Here is a 19,171-nt window from a genome sequence, read left to right as displayed (position 1 = left end):
CTCTGCAAACCAACCCTTCCTTGCAGCTCTAGAGCTCCCACTGCACATTGCAAGCATCAGCAGATGTGGGGCTTCCTCCCTCCACCCAACACTGACAGGGGATGCACACCCTGCACCACCTGGGCAATTGTTTTCATGGAGGGGTAAATATATAAATGTTATATTAAAAGTGACCCCACAAGTGATTAGCTTATGCCCTCAAGCGTGAGATTTAATTACCCTTATCTGAGCCAGCACAGCTACAAATGTTAATCACATTATCATCCAGCAAGCTTATGTTCAGCAAAGTGACGACTCCTTTCTGCTAGGCAAGCCTGAGAGAGAGGACGCCTGCTCTGGCAAAGAATTAGTTATTAATCTCACTTCTTTCTGTCCCACAATGACTCAGGGAGAGCACGATGGATTTAAGGTTATTTAGTGCCAGCTTTTCACCCAAATTTCCCTTGGAGAAGCTGGGGTGGCTGCAGAGCCCAGCCTGACACGGGGATGTTGAGAAATAGCTTCCTTTTAGCTTGTCATCACCAAAAAAAAATTGATCTGGAGTCACTGGGAAACAGAAAAGAGGGTGTCCTGTTGCCACAGCCACTTAGGAGAAGGTAAGCACACTGTAAATCTGCCCCAGCATGTCTCCATGACCTCAGGCACTGGTGAATTATAAAGGTTTAATGCAAACCTTGTGAAGCAGCACTTACTCCAAATTTACTGAGCATTAATTTCAGTGAGGCCCCGCTCCTGTAGACAAGGCAGGATAAAAGAGGAGAGACCAGGTGGATTTTGCCAAGTTCAGTTCCCCACCTCTCAGCCTTAACCACAGCTTGCAATGAAGTGTGGTTGGACCAGGCTGCAGGGGAAAAGGAGAGCACCAATATCATCCCTGATGCTGTGCATAGGACCTGTGAGAAACAGCTTTCATAATTTTTCATAGTTTCAAAAATGTTCATAGTTTAGGAAGGTTTATTAAACCTTATTAAAAAAAAAAAAACAGAACATTGAATAAAGAAAAAAGGTCATGGTGCTGGGAGAAAAAGATTTTCGTTGCCATGTGCTCAGCCTCCTCACTATGGAGGTTTTCCCTTTTTAACCCTTTAACCCCTCCCAAAATTCTGCCCATCAACCCCTTCTTTGGCATCCAGTGGTGGAGATCTCCTCCTCAAATCCTGACTGGAGCTCAGGTGTTCCACAGTGACAAGCCAGCCCTCCCAGATGTCCCTTGATAATGACCTGAGGGGGTACAACATGACTGTAAATCTATAAAACTTTTCTTAACCTATATACATGATATTTGTCTGTTAATTGTGAGAGTCAATCATGGCATTACCCACCTGTCACAGACCTGTCCCTGTGTCCCCTTTCAGTGCCAGCAATAACCAGCCTGACAGTGTCCAATAGCTGCCTTACCCCGTGCCTCAGGGAGAATTAGCATTTAAATTGAGGTGTGTCAGGAGGTAAATCACACCAGCCATCCCTGCTGCTCCTGGTGTGAGGTGTCTGCATGGCTGCTCAGCACCATCCCCTCCACACAGCCCCAAACCCTCCATGGGGCTGGGAGCTCCCATCAGCATTGTGCCCTGTGGTGGTGTTCACAGGGGTCTGAGGATGAGGGAAGAGATGAGGATCTCACTCCATGTTTCAGAAGGCTTGATTTATTATTTTATGATATATAATATATTAAAACTATACTAAAAGAATAGAAGAAAGGATTTCATCAGAAGGCTGGCTAAGAATAGAAAAGGAATGATAGCAAGACTGACCGAGACAGTCTGGACAGCTGACTGTGTTGGTCATTAATTAGAAACAACCACATGAGACCAATCACAGATGCACCTGTTGCATTCCACAGCAGCAGATAATCATTGTTTACATTTTGTTCCTGAGGTCTCTCAGCTTCTCAGAAGGAAAAATCCCAAGGAAAGGATTTTCCATAAAATGTGTCTGTGACAGTGCTCTGCCAACACAACCTGATCTTCCCACAGAGCATCTCCCAATATCCCCCAGATACCACAGCCCCCCTCAGGGCCACACAGGGCTAGCAGTGCCACTGAGCACTGAAGGGAGCTCAGCCAGTGGTGCCCACCACTGTGGCACAGAGTGAACACAAGGTTCATCAATGACCTCCTTGGATAAAATGTGCATCCTCTCCTGAAGCCATTTCTAAAGGAAACACAAATAAATTTGCTCTGAGAGGAGAGATGGAGAAGCTGTGAGCAAAAATCAGAAACACCTGTGGCTGGAGAAAAGCAAAAGAATCCCAGACTCACAGATTTGTGATTCCAACAGGGGTGGAATGGACTTTAAAACTTATCCCATCCCACCCCTGCCATGGCACGGACACCTCCCACTGTCCCAGGCTGCTCCCAGCCCTGCCCAGCCTGGCCTTGGGCACTGCCAGGGATCCAGGGGCAGCCACAGCTGCTCTGGGCACCCTGTGCCAGGGCCTGCCCACCCTCACAGGGGATCAGCAGCCTTGTCCTGAGCCTAGAACGTGGTAGCAGGAGCACCCTGACACATCTGGCCTGTGTGCCATCCCTCCTTGAGTGGAAGGTCTGGGCAATACCCGACACCTGTGGATGGAGAGAAATGTGCTCATCTGCAAGGGGCTGGAGCTGCTCAGAGCCTGCCAGGAGGATCCATGTCCTGTTCCATGGATCTGCTCCTCAGGGTGCCTCCCTGCATTAGCTTTGGCACCACTGACAGCCAAAGGCTCTGACCCTGTCAGCTTCCATAAATCCAGCACCTTCTAGCTCTTTATGGCTCGATGGAGACGACAGCCAGACCTCCTGGACAGTTCATGGAGCTCCTGCTGCGGCCACTGCGAGGTGACCTGGGCACAGCTTCCCTATGGGCATGTTTTATCCAAGCTGAGAGAGCTGGAGCCAGGCTGGACACGTGCTGTGGGTGCAGATTGCAGTGCTGAGCTGAGCCAAGGCTGTGGATGCTCTCCCACAGGTTGTTTGGGCGCTGTTTGCAATCCTTCCCCAAGTGCTGCTTTCCTTGGCATTGTTTGTAAGGAGACATGCAAAACTCCCACTGACTCCAGGGGAGCCAGGACTGCCCACTGCGGCTTCCCAAGGATGCTGTGCCTGGCTTGCATCCAGTTCCTCTGGGATTTGGGCACAGCAGCCCCAGTTTTCCAGGGAAACTCACACCCCAGCTGTGGTGCCCTGGGAAGCACAAGCCGAGCCTTTTAATATTAATATTTGCCTTTCCAATGTAAATTCAGACCCAGCTCTCCACTCAGCACACACATCCATTCTCTTTAACAATTTGAGATCTTAAACATTTCTCTTTTTTTCCCCCACTCTCCTAAGCTTCATTGTTAACCTTTAAGATGAAGATAAGGCATAAAGGTTTGCAAAGGAATCAGGAGGGACCTTGGAGATGAGCCAGGAGCAGTGTTAATACTGGGCTGCACATCATATCTCTTCAGTTCTCCTCTCCCCCCAGGGTGACTCGGACTGCTCTTGACTACCACCATGGTATTACAAACTCTAATGAGGTTTGGAAAATAAGAAACCCACTGCGGCGTGGGAGAAACTAATAGAAATTGTTTTGTCTTCTCTCTATTAGTCATTAGAAGCAGAAGAAAAACAGCCACAGGCAATGGCAGGGCTGCAATACCACCACACATTTCATATACTGGCACTCTGACAATGTCATTTCAGCGCAGTTATTGCTCCCACTTCCCCTCCTGTGCACCAATGTGGGCTCCAGCTGTGCCAGCATCCCTGTGCCACCATCCCAAGCACAGGGTGACCCCAGTGCCTGCCCAGGGTGCCCATGCAGGGTGTTTGGCCAGCCTATGGCTCTGCCAGCACGGACCATCACCAGCCTGGTGTCCCCAAGGGACAGGGACTGACCCAGGCAGGAGATGATTCCACCAGCAGGCAGCCAGAACACATGGAGAGTTAGCTGGGATTTGTGACTGCAGCTGCAGAGCTGCCTTTCTGTGTGTGAACTTAATTACAGAACCACAAAACTACGACAGCACCTGCAGTGACCTCACCCCTGCCACCCTCCCAGGGAACTGTGGTGCCAGGAGCCAATGGTGCCAGGAGCCAAGCCCCAGTCAAGCTCCAGTCCTGGGCTCAGTGAGGTGCCTGGAGCACTTCCCACGTCCCTTCCCTCCTCCCATCTGTGGCCATCATGCCCTGGGTGCCTGATGACAAGTGGCAGTGCTGCCACACTCTCCAGATGTTTGCCCATGGGCACAGAAGACAAGTGGCAGAGCTGGCACACCTTGCAGATGTTTGCCTGCTGCCCATGGGTGCCTGATAACAAGTGGCAGTGCTGTCACATGCTCCAGATGTTCTCCTGTGCCCATGGGCACAGATGACAAATGGCAGAGCTGGCACACCCTCCAGATATTTGCCTGCTGCCCATGGGCACAGATGATGACAAGCGGCAGTGCTGGCACACCCTGCAGATGTTCATCTGCTGCCCATGGACACAGATTGTGAGTGACAGTGCTGCCACACCTTCCAGATGTTCATCTGCTGCCCATGGACACAGATTGTGAGTGACAGTGCTGCCACACCTTCCAGATGTTCATCTGCTGCCCATGGACACAGATTGTGAGTGACAGTGCTGACACACCCTGCAGATGTTCATCTGCTGCCCATGGGCACAGATGGAGAGTGGTAGTGCTGACACACCCTGCAGATGTTTGTTGCTGCCCATGGGCACAGATGACAGGTGGCAGCATTCCCTGCAAGGCAGGGGCCAGGAACTCAGGCTGCTCTGCTCGTGCTGGGGGGAAATGAACTGGCACCAACACACAAACACCTTGAGCTTTCATCTCCAGGGAGGTGCCATTGAAGGCAGCAGCCCATGGGACACTCCTCCTGCAGCACCAGAGCAGCAAAGAGCATCTTTGGGGCACAGGGAGGGGGGTGAGGGATGCTGGGCCTGTCCCCATCCCCAGCTCCAGCTTTCTTCTGCACAGAGCCACCAGCATCCAAACCAGGTCACACTGCCCAGGGACCAGGTGCAGAGGAAGATTTAGGGGGTCTGGATTGTTGCAGACATCTTTAATGAAAACTCCTTTCCTTAGGATTTTTCCTCCTGAGAAGCTGAAAGGCCTCAGGAACAAAATGTAAACAATGGTTATCTGCTGCTGTGGAATGCAACAGGTGCATCTGTGATTGGTCTCATGTGGTTGTTTCTAATTAATGGCCAATCACAGTCAGCTGGCTTGGACAGAGAGTCTGAGACACAAACCTGTGTTATCGTTCTTTGCTATTCTATTCTTAGCCAGCCTTCTGATGAAATCCTTTCTTCTATTCTTTTAGTATAGTTGTAATGTAATATATATCATAAAATAATAAATCAAGCCTTCTGAAACATGGAGTCAGATCCTTGTCTCTTCCCCAATTCAAGAGCCCCTGTGAACACTGTCACACTGGATTAAGGCACAGTCCTCCCAGCAGAGCTTGTCCCCCACTTTTGGGACATTGGGTACAACTGATGGGGCCCAAGCCCAAACCCAGCACTTGCTCTCAGGTTTGTGCAGTCATGAGCTACAGTGCAACAGGCAGAGCAGCAAATCCTGCACCTCTGGAGAAGACACTTGGGATGGGAAAGAGAAGGACAGGATTTTCTGCTGCACTGAGGACTGCATCCAAGCCCTGCTGCTACCTCAGGAGCAGGTATGGCCTGACAGCTGGCATAGCTGTGCAGTGCTCTGATGTCCCCACGCTGGTGACTGCTCCTGACTGCATTGCCTGGAGCAAGGATTCGCATTGCTAAGGCAATGTCAAGCTGATTTAGTCCTTGGATGGGGAATCTCCATCAACCAGTGCTTGCACTAGCAAGGAGGAGCAGTGAGAGGCTGCTGAATGTCAGCCTTGTCCCTGGAGGTGACACTGAAGGGGTCCCATGGTGTGAGCAGCACAAACCCACAGCCCAGCTAATGGGGACCAGCACAGCGCCCATATGGTGATGGAAAAATGCTGCTATCACACCCTAAAGTCACAATTTACTGCCTCAAACCCCCTGTCTCACTCTCCCCTGGCTTTTCAGCTGAGTATAATCTGTATTTTCATGTGTCCTGAGTGGGCACAGAGCTCCCATGGCCCAGCTCTTGTGAGATGAGGGAGGAAGAAGCAGCAATTCCTCTCAGCAAGGCTGTAAAGCCCATAAGGACCCCCTGGGATGGAAGGTACTCCATAAATCTGAGCTGTTATTATAAAACCAATCTCCACCACATCTCTTAATAATGCAGATTAACTGTGCAGTACCAGCACTATAATTAATATCATAAAAGTCAGAGATGGGAAAGGCCAGTGAGGCCATCCCATGGACTGCTCCCCACAGCACAGGGAAAGGGGAAAACTCCTCAGTGCCACCAGAGCCTGGGGCAGCGAAGGTGGGCTTGGCAGTGCTGGCACCATGAAGGGAGCAGTGACAAGAGGAGGTGGCACATGGATCACCACACCTCTGCCAAAGTCACGAGGGGAGCAGAGCCCAGCTCTGAGTTCTGCAAGTACCCAGTGCCAACCCCTTATCCCTCCCCTCCTGTCCATACAGTCAGGGAATTACTTAGGTTGGAGAAGACCTTTGAGACAACTGAGACAAACCATTAACAGAGCACGGCCAAGGCCACCACTAAACCACGTCCCCAGGTGTGACATCCACATGCCTTTGAATCCCTCCAAGGACGGTGCAATGTCACAGACATGTTTTATGAAGAATCCTTTCCTTAGGATTTTTCCTCCTGAGAAGCTGGGAGGCCTCAGAAACAAAATGTAACCAATGGTTATCTGCTGCTGTGGAATGCAACAGGTGCATCTGGGATTGGTCTCATGTGGTTGTTTCTAATTAATGGCCAATCACAGTCAGCTGGCTTGGACAGAGAGTCCGAGACAGAACCTTTGTTATCATTTCTTTATTATTCTATTCTTAGCTAGCCTTTCTTCTATTCTTTTAGTATAGTTTTAATATATATCATAAAATAATAAATCAAGCCTTCTGAAACATGGAGTCAGATCCTCATCTCTCCCTCATCCTCGGACCCCTGTGAACACGGTCACATCTAGTTGAGGTGTTAGGGCATAGCTTGGACTCGATCTCAGAGGTCCCTTCCAACCTCATTATTCTGTAATTCTGTGTTTCTGTGACACAGCCCTGCCTGGCACAGCCCTGCTGCTGCTGTGTGGCAGCTCCGTGGTGAGTGCTGTGGGATCAGCTGTGGGAATGCAAATCTGCGCTTCCCCCGCCGCCACAGCAGCGCTAACAGGATAATGAATATTTTCATCAGCTGCAGAGAATACAAACATCTGTGCAGGCTGGGGGAGTGGGGAGCAGGGCTGGGGGGGGAGGAACAGCATCCTGGCATCCCTCACTGCAGGGGCAGCAGCTCCACTGCCAGGGAAGGGAAAGTTCTGGTCCCTGAGCCAGGAGAAGGCCATGGATGCATTCCCTCAGCCCAGTGGGTGCCGGCACTGGCTCTGACAGCAGTGCCTTGGCTCTGGGCTGTGCTGGTCTGTAAGAACCTTCCACCCCTGCCATGGCAGGGACACCTCCCACTGTCCCACGCTGCTCCCAGCCCTGCCCAGCCTGGCCTTGGGCACTGCCAGGGATCCAGGGGCAGCCACAGCTGCTCTGGGCACCCTGTGATTGAGTAACTTCTGCCTCATCTATATCTCACAATCATGGATTTTGGGCTCTGGCTGCAGGCCAGCTTCCACTGTGGCCATCCCTCTTCCTCTTCCTCCCTCTCCCTGGGGCTGAGGCACATGCAGGGAGCAGTGGGGCTCTCACAGGCAATGACCCAACCTCACTCTCTGTGAGGCTATCCTGCCTCAGGGGTGCACCCTGAGTTGGGATGGGGCAGCAGGAGGTGGCTGCAAGTGCCATGTCCATGTTCATGTTCACCAAGGATGGGATGGCACCAAGGATGTGACAGCTCATTTCCTAACTCCTACCTGCAGCTGGCGTAGAACCAGCTGAGAACTCCACTATTTGAACAGCCTCCATCACAAAGCATCTCTTCCACCCTGGACCCCTGCATTGTCTGACACCACACCTGCTTTTGTTTTTGTAGAATTAAAAAATGCTCCCAACCTGCTGCAGAAGCACGTGGCTGCAGACTGGGCAACACCAGCTCAAAGCTGCTCACTCTGTCATCCTTTTTGGTGGCATGAGAGCTGTGAAATGGAAAGGAATGCAACAGTGACCTGACTGATGGAATGCTGTGCTAATTGCATTAGTCATTTATACACTGGATTGGAAACAAGCCTCACTGCTGAGCCTGGCCAGTGAAGATGTGCTCAAAATACAGCGTCTGTATGTGTGTCTGTGGGCTCTGAAACATCCCACAGCAGATCCCACCTTCACAGGGCTGCTGAACTCCTCATAACCCCTTAGCTGCTACTCAGGACCACAGCATGAGGTGTTAGCCTGGCTTGGAAAGACATCATTGCTTCCAACTAGCATGTCTGAGGCTTCAAAGTTGTGAGCAGGTAATAGAACTGCAGCAACAAACAATAAAAAGATGAATGAAATGGAAGGCAGCCATTGGAAAAGAGATCCATCCATTATCCTGGCCTGAAGGGTAACAGGTAAACAAGGCACTGGTGCATGGGCTGGTGCTGGGCTCAGGAATAATAAACAGCACAATTACAACTCCTGTGCTTGGAGGTTTCAAAGAGAGGGAGGAAAATAGGGGGGGCAGGAAGGGTGTTAGTGAAACCACTTATACACATGATATTTGTGTTGCTGGGAGGAAGAAGGATGTGAGCTCCAAGCCAGGGGCACCAACAAAGCCCCTGCAGCCTCTCCCACCCAGGTGTGAGTCTGAGCCCCCATCCCAGTGCCTGGCACACCCAGGGGTGGGAATGTTGTCCTATATATCGAGAGTTCTATTATCATTATAATGCAAGGATTCCATATCACCAGTTTCACACCTCCTCAATGTTTCTCGTAGGCATCTCCTCTAAGCACTGACTCTTCCTGGTCCTTGCAGTAACCGTCCTCTGACTCCAGATCCCCCAATCCACTCTTTTATACCATTGTTCTTATTGGCTACAGGTGTGGCCTGTTAAGATCAGGCCTGCTCCTAACCTTTAGTAATTGGTCCAGCTGCAACTCATTGGGGGATAAGATCACATTCTAAGCCACCTTCATTTACCCATACTGTGTCCCCCTACATGGGAGGGCACCAGGTGAACAGGGGATGGGTGGAGGAGATGGTTCCCAAACAGCCCTGGCAGGGATGGCACAGGGCTCCAGCTCACCTTGACACCACCCTGCTGGTTTATTGAGGGATGGGAAGCGTCCAGGGGAAGAAGAGACAGATTTAAAATGAACTGGCCAAACTGCCCATCAATATTATGAGAATTCCTCACATCATCTCAGTGACCTGACAGCACAAAGGGAGCTGTGGGGAGGCAGAGCCTACTGGAAGCAGCTGGGGCAGTGCCCATCCCTCCCTGCAGCACCCCTGGCACCTCAGCACCCCCTCCAGCCTGCTCCCTTCCCTTCCCTAAGGCTGCAAAGAAGCAGCAGCCCTGTTTATAAATGGGAATGGGGGGAACAGCATCCTGCAGGGCCCGAGTTGCAGAGGGAACATCTTGGGAGGTTGCAGTTTATTGAAAGTCTCTGTTTCAACCTGCACGTTCGAAGAATGAGTTGGAGCTCTTCAGTTCTCGGTCTCAGAGTTGTTCATTGCATCTTATCTATAAAATTTTTTCTCCTGTCCAACCGAGGTCCGCTCAGCAGAACAGACAGAGGCACTCTGCCTGCCCCTAGGCTGCGTTATCTTTTTAAACTAAAAACTACACATAACATGTTTACAATTACTTCCCAATACCTATCACCTATGTTAGACAGTGAGCTTCTACTCTAAACCAATCCAAAAGTGCCACCATCACAGCAGAAGTTGGAGGTAAAGAAGAAGAAGAAAGGCTGGACACACCCAAGTCCCTCCATCTTGTCCCCAAAGCCCCTATTCTAAAAACCCCAAAATCTACTTTTTCACCCAGTGATAATTTTATTATTACACTACTTAAACTGTTGTGGCTTTCAGGTCTTCATACAAAGCTGGTAATTTGCTCAATAATCAAACCCACAGGTGCTCTGGGCTGTGTGCCAGGGTCTCTGAGCACCCTGGCAACTCTGGACCCCCAGAGGGATGTACTGAGCTCCAACAGGAAGGGTGATTACAATTTGCAGAAAGGTGCTTGGCATGGCCCAGCCCTGGCTCCTCCACAGCCACGGAGATGGAGGATGGAAACCTCCTGGTGCTCAGCAGGGAAGGAGCACAAACATGAATGCTCTCCCTGCCTCCAAACCATTCTGGCTCCACAACACCTCAAAACTCCCTGGACTCGCTGCATCTCTGCTGGGAGGAATCCAACAGGGGCTGTGTGGGTGTTGCTGTGTCTTCCTGGGGCTTTGCCAGGCTGGAGCATCAGCCAGGATGAGAGGCAGAGGTAGGGATGGGAAGGGGAGACAGCTGCTCCCAGCTGCCATGCACTGCCCTGACATCCCATTTGCCATGCAGCAATAATCCAGCAAATAAAGCTGGCTCCGCGGGCAGCATTTTGGGATTTCTCCATATTAATGGCATAAAGGCAACAGTCTGAAACTGCAAACAGCTTTTAAACAAAAAAATATCTATTCCCTCATGGCAAAGAGACAAAACAGAAACAGATAAAGAATGAGCAAACAACCCATTTGGAAAATAATTCCTCAGTGATTTGGGAACTGCACGGGGCTCAGGCTCTGCCCCACCATGAGGCAATGAGGGGAAAATCACTCTAATCTAGTCTTTAGTGAGCTTCATCCATGGCTGAGCCTCCCAGCTAGACCAGGAGGTGTGACTGGAATAGATCAGCTCCAATCCCATCTCCTTATTAACCTCACAGAGCACTTTGTTCCTGTTGGCAATCATTTTGAGGAGAGGAAAGGGGTGCTCAGAAGAAGATGGCTCTGAATGTACTTTTGGCTCAGCAGTGGAAGGACCAAGGGAGGCTTCTGGTGAGTGATGGAAGATCCCTCTCCAATCCCCTCCCAAAGTGCCCATGAGGGACTGCACAGAGAAGCATCACTGGAGGAGTGCTTTGATTTAATCCTTGCAATAAGGCAGCAGCAATGATGGTGCACTCCTCCAAGCAGGAACCCTGATGCTGACATGTCCAACAGAGCAGCTGAGCACCCCAAGCTCCACACAAGCCAACAGGGGTTATTAAATCACCTCAGGACAGAAGAAGCTGCCCCCGGAGCTCTAACTGCTGGAGCAGAGCTGCAGGGATGCTGTGGAGCTCACATCCTGCTGGGCTGTGGCTGCATTGGCACTGAGGGATGGGGCTAAAGGTCCTTGGCATCAGCACAAAGGGCCACGTGAGCAAGGCCAGGCTCTAGGCAGCACAATGGGTGTTCTGTGGGAACCCAGGACATTCCTCTGGCTGTCCAGGATGGCCAGAGAGAGCTCAGAGACCCTGGCACAGAACCCAAAACACCTGTGGGTTTGATTATGACCCATGGAGCAATCTCCTCAGCCACACAGCTGAAGTCTTTGGATAAATGCCCGAGCCTCTAGGATAAATGACCTCTATTAAAGGGGAAACAAAATCGGAAGCAGCACTGACTGTGAGCACACATTGGTCTGAGACCTCCCAGTCTGTGCTGCATCTTCACATCCATCAGCGCTCTGCATCCTGAAGGTACCCAGTGCACATCCCCAGCCTTTCCAGCTGGTCAGATCCCAAAGAGCCTTCACTGCTGCACCTGGTCCATCCCACTGGTGGGCTCAGCACGGCCAGGAGGGACCAGAGGATGGACCAGGCTCTGCTCAGTGATGCCCAGCAGCGGGAGCAGAAAGAAGCAATGGGCAGAAACTGCTGCCCAGGAAGTTCCATCTGAACATGAAGAAGAACTTCTTCACTCTCTGTTGCAGACATCTTTCATGAAAAATCCTTTCCTTAGGATTTTTCCTCCTGAGAAGCTGAGAAGCCTCAGGGACAAAATGTAAACAATGGTTATCTGCTGCTGTGGAATGCAACAGGTGCATCTGGGATTGGTCCAGGTTGGATGTTTGTAATTAATGGACAATCACAGTCAGCTGGCTCCAACAACAGAGTCCGGCCACCAACTTTTGTTATCATTCCTTCCTATTCTGTTCTTAGCTAGTCTTCTGATGAAATCCTTTCTTCCATTCTTTTAGTATAGTTTTAAAGTAATCTATATCATAAAATAATAAATCAGCCTTCTGAAACATGGAGTCAGGTCCTCATCTCTTCTCTCATCCAAGAACCCCTGTGAACACCATCACAACTCTCCAGTCACCAAGCACTAGAACAGATTGTCCAGAGAGGGTGTGGAGACTCCCTCACTGGATGCAATCCTGTGCCCTGTGCTCCAGGTGTACCAGATAACCCATAGTGGTTCCTTCCATGGAACCTGGCCCATTCTGCAGCCACCAGAAGGGCAGACACTAATTAATCAGTGCTGCGGCCCCTTAGGTGGCAAGGAGATCTCTCTGACCTCCAGGAGATGGAAATTCTACAATAACTGATAAGTGTTGCTCAGGCCAGGGTGTGCAAGGCAGCTTTTCCCAGCACAAAGGCTCCCTCCCAACCCCATGCTGACATGCCTGGCAGATTGAGAATATCCTATTTATTAAAGACACTGAAGATGTGGCGACATGGGAAGCAGACACCATTCAAAAGATTGTCACATCTGCATAGCTAAAGGATCCCAGCAGTCATAAATCCCTCTAAAATACTCAGCCCCTTGTTCTGATAGCAGGTTCTTGCTCCTACTTCGCAGAAACAGGCTTTTAATCCCTAGTATTAGGCAGCTTCCTGCTATGTTTCAAATGCACCAAATTAAGGGCTTCTCTAACAGCTGGTGTCTTAATGCTCAGAGAGGTTCTTGAATATCTATGAAAATCAGAGGCAAATTACATCTTTTAGTTAATAATTTCTTCTCCATTAACCTCCTTCTCTTGCCTTGTTAAGGGATGATGTAATGGTGCTTCTACACCGTGACCTGCCAGCACCCCGGCAGCCTGGCCCTGGGGGAGGACACTGCATGATGAGCCCTTCTCATCACTGCCTGCTGCTTCTGGAGCCTCACTCAACGGGAAAAGGGCAGCTGTGCTGACCTTCCAGGCTGCTGGAAGCATTTCTGGAGCACGATGTTCTGTGAGCTCCTCATAACACGGCGCAGCCTGCACCACGTGGGCAGCTTGGCAGGATGCTCCTGTTCGAGACCTGCTTCCTCCTGTTGGCTTATATATTACAACAGTTCTATTATCATTAGATATTATCTAGATATAACTCTTATATCAAGAGTTCTGTTGTCTTACATATTGTCTTATATATCAAGAGTTCTATTATCATTATGCGGCAAGGGTTCCATGTCCTCAGAGTTTCACACCTCCTCAATGTTTCTCATAGGCAGCTCCTCTGAGCACTGACTGTTCCTGGTCCTTGCAGCAGCCACCTGACTCCAGTTCCCACCAATCCACTCTTTTATGCCACTAGTTCTTATTTACTACAGGTGTTGCCTGTTATCATCCAGCCTTCTCCTAATCTTTAGTAATAGAGTCCAGCTGCAACTCATTGGGGGATAAGATTACATTCTACATTATCCATACTGTGTCCTCCTACCTCCTCCTGCCCCTCACTGCTGTTAACTTAACATATTATAACAAAACAATTACAATTATAAACATATTAGACACAAGCACAAACATAGCAGTTACTTCTGATGTATTTTAGCCTAAAAAAATAAAAATTAATAACACCTTTAAGCTCCCTCACAAAGATTAAAAGAGCTACCTTATATTTACAAAGTAAACATATAATTCTCATTACAAAACCAGAAAACAAAAGTGCAGCTATTCATCCCTTCGTTATACAAAACCCATCGCAATGTAAAGAGAAAAAATCTCATCTCAATAGAGAACAAAAATAAAAGTACATTTTTTGGTAAAGTCACAAAAGCACTCACTACCCTAAAATTAACCTAGAAAACAAACAATCTAATATAAATAAACCAGTAACACCTAAAAAAAAAAAGTACTCTCAAAAGATTAGTAAAAAACAATCACAAAAAGCCACACTAAGCCAACAAACGATCCATACAATTCTCCAGTGTTCATCATTCACAAAAAAGAATCCTCTAATTTTTAAAATAATTCTAATTCTGGGACTGAAGAGACTGAAACCCAGCAGGTTGCACAAAGAACTTGGCTGTCACTGCACAGCTCCTCATTGGGAAAAGCTTCTCCCTGCTGGCCAGCATGTCAGGAGTGGTGCCAGCCCTGGGAAGGAGGACTAAAACTCCTTTTTTAACCACAAAACCCATCAGGCAGAGCCCTGGGGAAGGTGGGCACACTGGAAGGTGCCACCCCAACAGCTCAGGTGTTTTATTCCAAGGGCAGCCCCAGCAGGAATTGCTCCTGGTTCAGCCCAGGACTGCCCAGAGCTGCATCCTCAGGACGCCCTTAGATTGGGAAGATTTGAAGAATCCACAGGATACTCCATCCCCACAGACAATCCTTGTGTGCTTTCCAGGTGGAATTCAGCCCCGAGAACAGGGGATGCATTTGCTACCTGGAAGCAACAAAGCGTCCCTTAGACCCACCGGGTCATCATGTAAAAACTTCATCTCTGCAGCTCTGGCTCTGATAATTCTGATGATTCTGATGATTCCATGGCAATTCTAATGTGAGGGAGAGAAAGCAAAGAGGAGTCTGCTGGGAAAATTGCCTTTGTGTCCTGTCAGTTGTCACTCCCAGCAAAAGCTTTTGCTGATGCAGCTTGTGATGCCTCTGTCATCAGAGCGCAGAAGGCCAGAGCTCAGCTTGAATCCACAGACAGGGAAGTTTTGGTCAGCTGGGCAAAAACACCTGGAAAAACTCAGTGGGCAGCAGGGGTGAGGACCCACAGGTCCAGCTGAAATCAGAGCAGTGAGGTGTTGGTGCCTGAACAGGACATAAAGAGGTGCTGGGCAGGGAGAGCTGTGTGTGGTGAGGTGTGGGCTGGAGCCTCTCCTGACTGTGATTAGTGCTGCTGCTGCTTCAAAACTCACAGAGCCACCCTGGCTTCCACCTGATCAAAACACAGCTGCACTCAGAAGACCTGAAAATAAATAACTAAATAACTCACCTGCCAGCCCTGAATTCAGCAAGCTCCCCTCTGTGAGCCCTGCAAGGTGAAGGCATTCACCTTCAGCTCATTTACATGATTTACCATGCCACATCCACAGCTCCTCCCAGTGCTGTGATGGGGGCACTGAATAAAACCAGCTGGCACTGGCAGAAAACACAGCAAAGGAGATGCTCTGTCACACCACACACAACCAAACAGCTCATTGCTGCAGGATGTCATGGAAATGGAAGAGATCAGTGCTCAGAAAGAGATGAAGCAACACTCACTGCAAAGGAAATGCTCTTTCACACTACACATAATTGGTTTGTTGTTGCAGGATATCATGGAGATGGAAGACATCAGTGATAAAAAAAAATGAGGCAACACTCACAGCAAAGGAAATGTTCTTTCACACGACACATAACCAGTTTGTTGTTGCAGGATATCATGGAGATGGAAGACATCAGCGCTCAGAAAGAGATGAGGCAGCACTCCTGAGAAAGGCCCACAGAACCCAGCTGGATTTGTCTCACCCTGACAAGACAGAGCAGCCCAGGAGGTTCCTGTGCTGCTGCCAGAGGGAAGGATGAGCAGGTAGGAAAGCCATGGGTGCTCCTTGTCCTCCTGCTCTCTTCCCTCATGAGCAAATCAGAGATGCTGGCTCTGTCCCACCAGACCTCAGTCCCATCTCCCCACCCTGATATTCCCAAAACTCGGAGCAGAACCAGGACATACCTGAAGGTCATCTGGAACACCTGGCCTTGGTTGACATGCTGGCTCCTGTTGTTGTAGCCGTGCAGCATCTCCCCAAACAGGGTGTCATTGAACTTGGCATCTGCCTTCAGGCACTTGGGGCCCTCACAGATGTCAGACAGCATCAGGCAGGACTTCCCATCCGGGGCCAGCTTGTACTCCTCCACACACCTGTGGGGCACCATGGGCCATGTGAGATGAGCCGGGCACACAGCAGCCCACCCCAGGAGCCTCTGCCAGCCCAGCCAAGCACCACCAACACCTGCTGCAGTTGTCTGGATGTGTGAAGGGTCACAGAGCCCAGATCCTCTGCCCTGGCTGGGTTGGGTGACAGTGAATGGGGTCACAATCCCCTCCCTCCTGTAGCACCATGGCCCATCTGCCTGCAGTAGTGTTGCAGATATCTTTTATGGAAAATCCTTTTTTGCAGGATTTTTCTTTTTCAGAATCTGAGAGGCCTCAGGAACAAAATGTAAGTAATAGTTATCTGTTGTTGTGGAATGCAACAGGTAGATCTGTGATTAGCTTATGTTAAATGTTTGTAATTAATGGTTAATTACAGCTCAGCTAGTTTGGACAGGCAGCTGAGCCACAAACTTTTATCATTCTTTCTTATTTTATTCTTAAGTTAGCTCTTTGATTTTTTTAAAATTCTTTTTAGTATAGTTTTAATGTAATCTATATCATAAAATAATAAATCAGCCTTCTGAAACATGGAGTCAGGTTCTCATCCCTTCCCTCATCCTAAGATCCCTGTGAACACCATCACAGAGTAGGGCTTGGAGCACCCTGGTCTGAGGGAAGGTGTCCCTGCCCATGGCAGAGGGTGGAAAAAGAGGAGCTTTCAGGTCCCTTCCAACCTAAACCATTCCATGATTCCATGCTGTCCTGTCTGGAGCTGTCTGCAGGCTGGAGAGCAGAGTTGAACCTGCTGTGTGTCTGCTGCTTGGGTACAAACATTCCCCACACCACAGCAAAGCAAAATCATGGCCCTACCCCTTCTTCCACATAGAAATACCTTCCTGCAAGGAAGCAGCTCCAGCCTGGCTGCTCCTCTGCTCTCTGATCCCACTTTCAAGCCCATTCTGAATAATATTCATATGTTCATCTTTGACTGGCAGGAAGGGAAACCGAGGCAGGCAGCAGGGATGTGATTTAACTGCAGACACTGAAGATCTCGGTGGAATCTTTTGTAAATGTGCCTTCCTGCCTCTCCTCCTCTTCCACCAGCCTTTTTGTCAGTTCCCACCACACTGGGCAACCTCTGTTCCCTCCCTGCTCCTTCCTCCCCACAGTCCCAGTGCTGTAACACCAACCCCACCTCTACCCAAGCTTGCTTCCCTTTCCCCTTTACTGCATTTTACTGCAAGCAGAACTCCCACCCGTCTGTCACACTTCTCCTTGCCTGTTCCCAAAGCACAGCTCAGCCTTGAAAAGGGATTATGAAAAAATGAAGGGAAAAACAAACAAACAGAAAACAAACAAACAAACCAGGGAAAGAGTCTCTGTCCTTGAGGATGCAAGTCTGAAATGCAGATTCGTGTGGGTGGAGACCATGGAATGTCCCAAGATTTTCTAGACCCTCACCACAAAGGGTGCTGGTGCCCACATGAATTTCTAACCCCTTCTGCTGAATTTCTAACCCCTTCTGCAGGCACAGAGCAGAAAATGTGCTCTGTTTTGGTGACTCAGTCACTCTGTGCTGCTAAATAACAATAAAAAAGGTAGTGGGGGGAGGAAAAAAAAAACAACAAAGCAGCAAAAATGGGATAAATAAAAAGAAACTGGCACAGGCAGAGCTCCCTGGGCTGCTCTTCCCAGCAGAGCTGTGTGAGGTCTTTGCTGCACCTGCAGGCATCGGGACTTGACGGATGCTCCTCGGAGTTATTGGTAGCAATTCACTCCCCTTCTTGCTTGTGGGCATTTTCTTTCCAAAAGGGTTTTTTTTTTCTCCCTTTCTTCATCCTAATCTGTCACACTGGGACATGGAATAAGATCCTGAGTGTGCCTGAGAGTGTGAGCCAGCCGTGGGGCTGGGGCAGGAGATGGATGGCTGCAGCTGTGCAGCATAAAGCCAGATCATCACTGAGCTCCTTTTAGAGCACGCTGCAGCCAGGGAGATTTTCCTCAGAGAAAATGCTAAACTGTGTAGGATTATAAGATCCCGGCCAAAATCAGGGATGAGAGTCTATTTTTAAGGGAGGCACAAGAGAGGGTGGGAAAAAAAAGTAAATTTTAAAAGTAGTATTTTTTAAACAAATCCTACACCTTCCCCTCCAACACACAATGTACAATTTTTGGGTCCCTTCACAGTGAGTCACAGATCACACTGTACTGTCACACAGTGGGGGAGAGAAAGAAGGTGCATCTGCTCACACTGCTCCTCACACTTCCCTCAGGAAAGCCAGGTGCCTCCATTCCCTGCTGGAAATCAGCTCCATCAGCAGCCTTTTTCTTGGACACTCAGCTCCAGGCTGGGCTGAGATGGGTGGCACAGGAGGTGGCAGGGATGGAGATTCACAGAGTTCACAGAATCACTGGGTTGGAAGAGACCTTCAAGACCATCGAGTCCAACCCAGCCCCAACCCCTCAACTCAACCCTGGCACCCAGTGCCACATCCAGGCTTTGTTAAACACACCCAGGGATGGGGACTCCTCCACCTCCCTAGGCAGCCATTCCAGAACTTTATCACTCCTATAAAAACGTTTTTTCATAATATCCAACCTAAATTTCCCTTGGTGCAGCTTGGGAGGAGATGAGATGAATGAAAGTCATGTGGCAATTCCCACAGGAATTACTGGAACATCATGGAAAAGACAAGAATTTTTGATTCTAGGTAAAGACAAAAGCAGTATTTTGGGGCTCATGATTTATCCATCCCTTGTTTTAGCAAATTGTAATGAAGAATTAACTATTTTAGCTCAGGCTTTGAGCCCACATTGGTAATTCCCAAGAATACTCCAATGGCCAAGGCTACTGCTTTACCAGCACACACCACAGAGCAAGCCATGCCAATACAAGATCAGCAGGTGTTGTTTGAATGTGCAGATATGGAAACTGCTGGTTTTTGGATAAAGGGCATTGGCTGTGATCAACCACAGATAAGCTGCAGCTTGAAGTATAGTAACAAAACAATAATTATAGGAAAGGGTTGCTCATTGAGTATAGACAATAGTACAAGTATAGACAATATAGACTATAAAACAATAATTATAGGAAGGGGTTGCTCATTGAGGAGCCTTGGAGGGGACTGACTGTGGAAGAAGTTTTACAGCAACTTCTGAGAGCCAGAGAGAAGTTTGATAAGAGGATCCACATT

The 19,171-nt window shown here is 49.2% G+C and overlaps 1 protein-coding gene across 1 annotated transcript in view; it reads right to left on the bottom strand.

The window, feature by feature from the left end:
• The window catches only part of ASTN2 (astrotactin 2), a 358,985-nt gene that overhangs the window by 131,586 nt on the left and 208,228 nt on the right, over window positions 1-19,171 (bottom strand). Inside the window, exon 13 of the mRNA XM_058818098.1 lies at window positions 15,834-16,022. Coding sequence (XP_058674081.1) covers window positions 15,834-16,022 — 189 coding nt within the window. The remainder of the gene's footprint in view (window positions 1-15,833; window positions 16,023-19,171) is intronic.

Source organism: Ammospiza caudacuta, chromosome 21 (genome assembly GCF_027887145.1).
Source record: "Ammospiza caudacuta isolate bAmmCau1 chromosome 21, bAmmCau1.pri, whole genome shotgun sequence".
Taxonomy (NCBI): domain Eukaryota; kingdom Metazoa; phylum Chordata; class Aves; order Passeriformes; family Passerellidae; genus Ammospiza; species Ammospiza caudacuta.
Note: the sequence above shows the minus strand (reverse complement) of the source record. Positions and strands in the feature narration are given on the sequence as shown.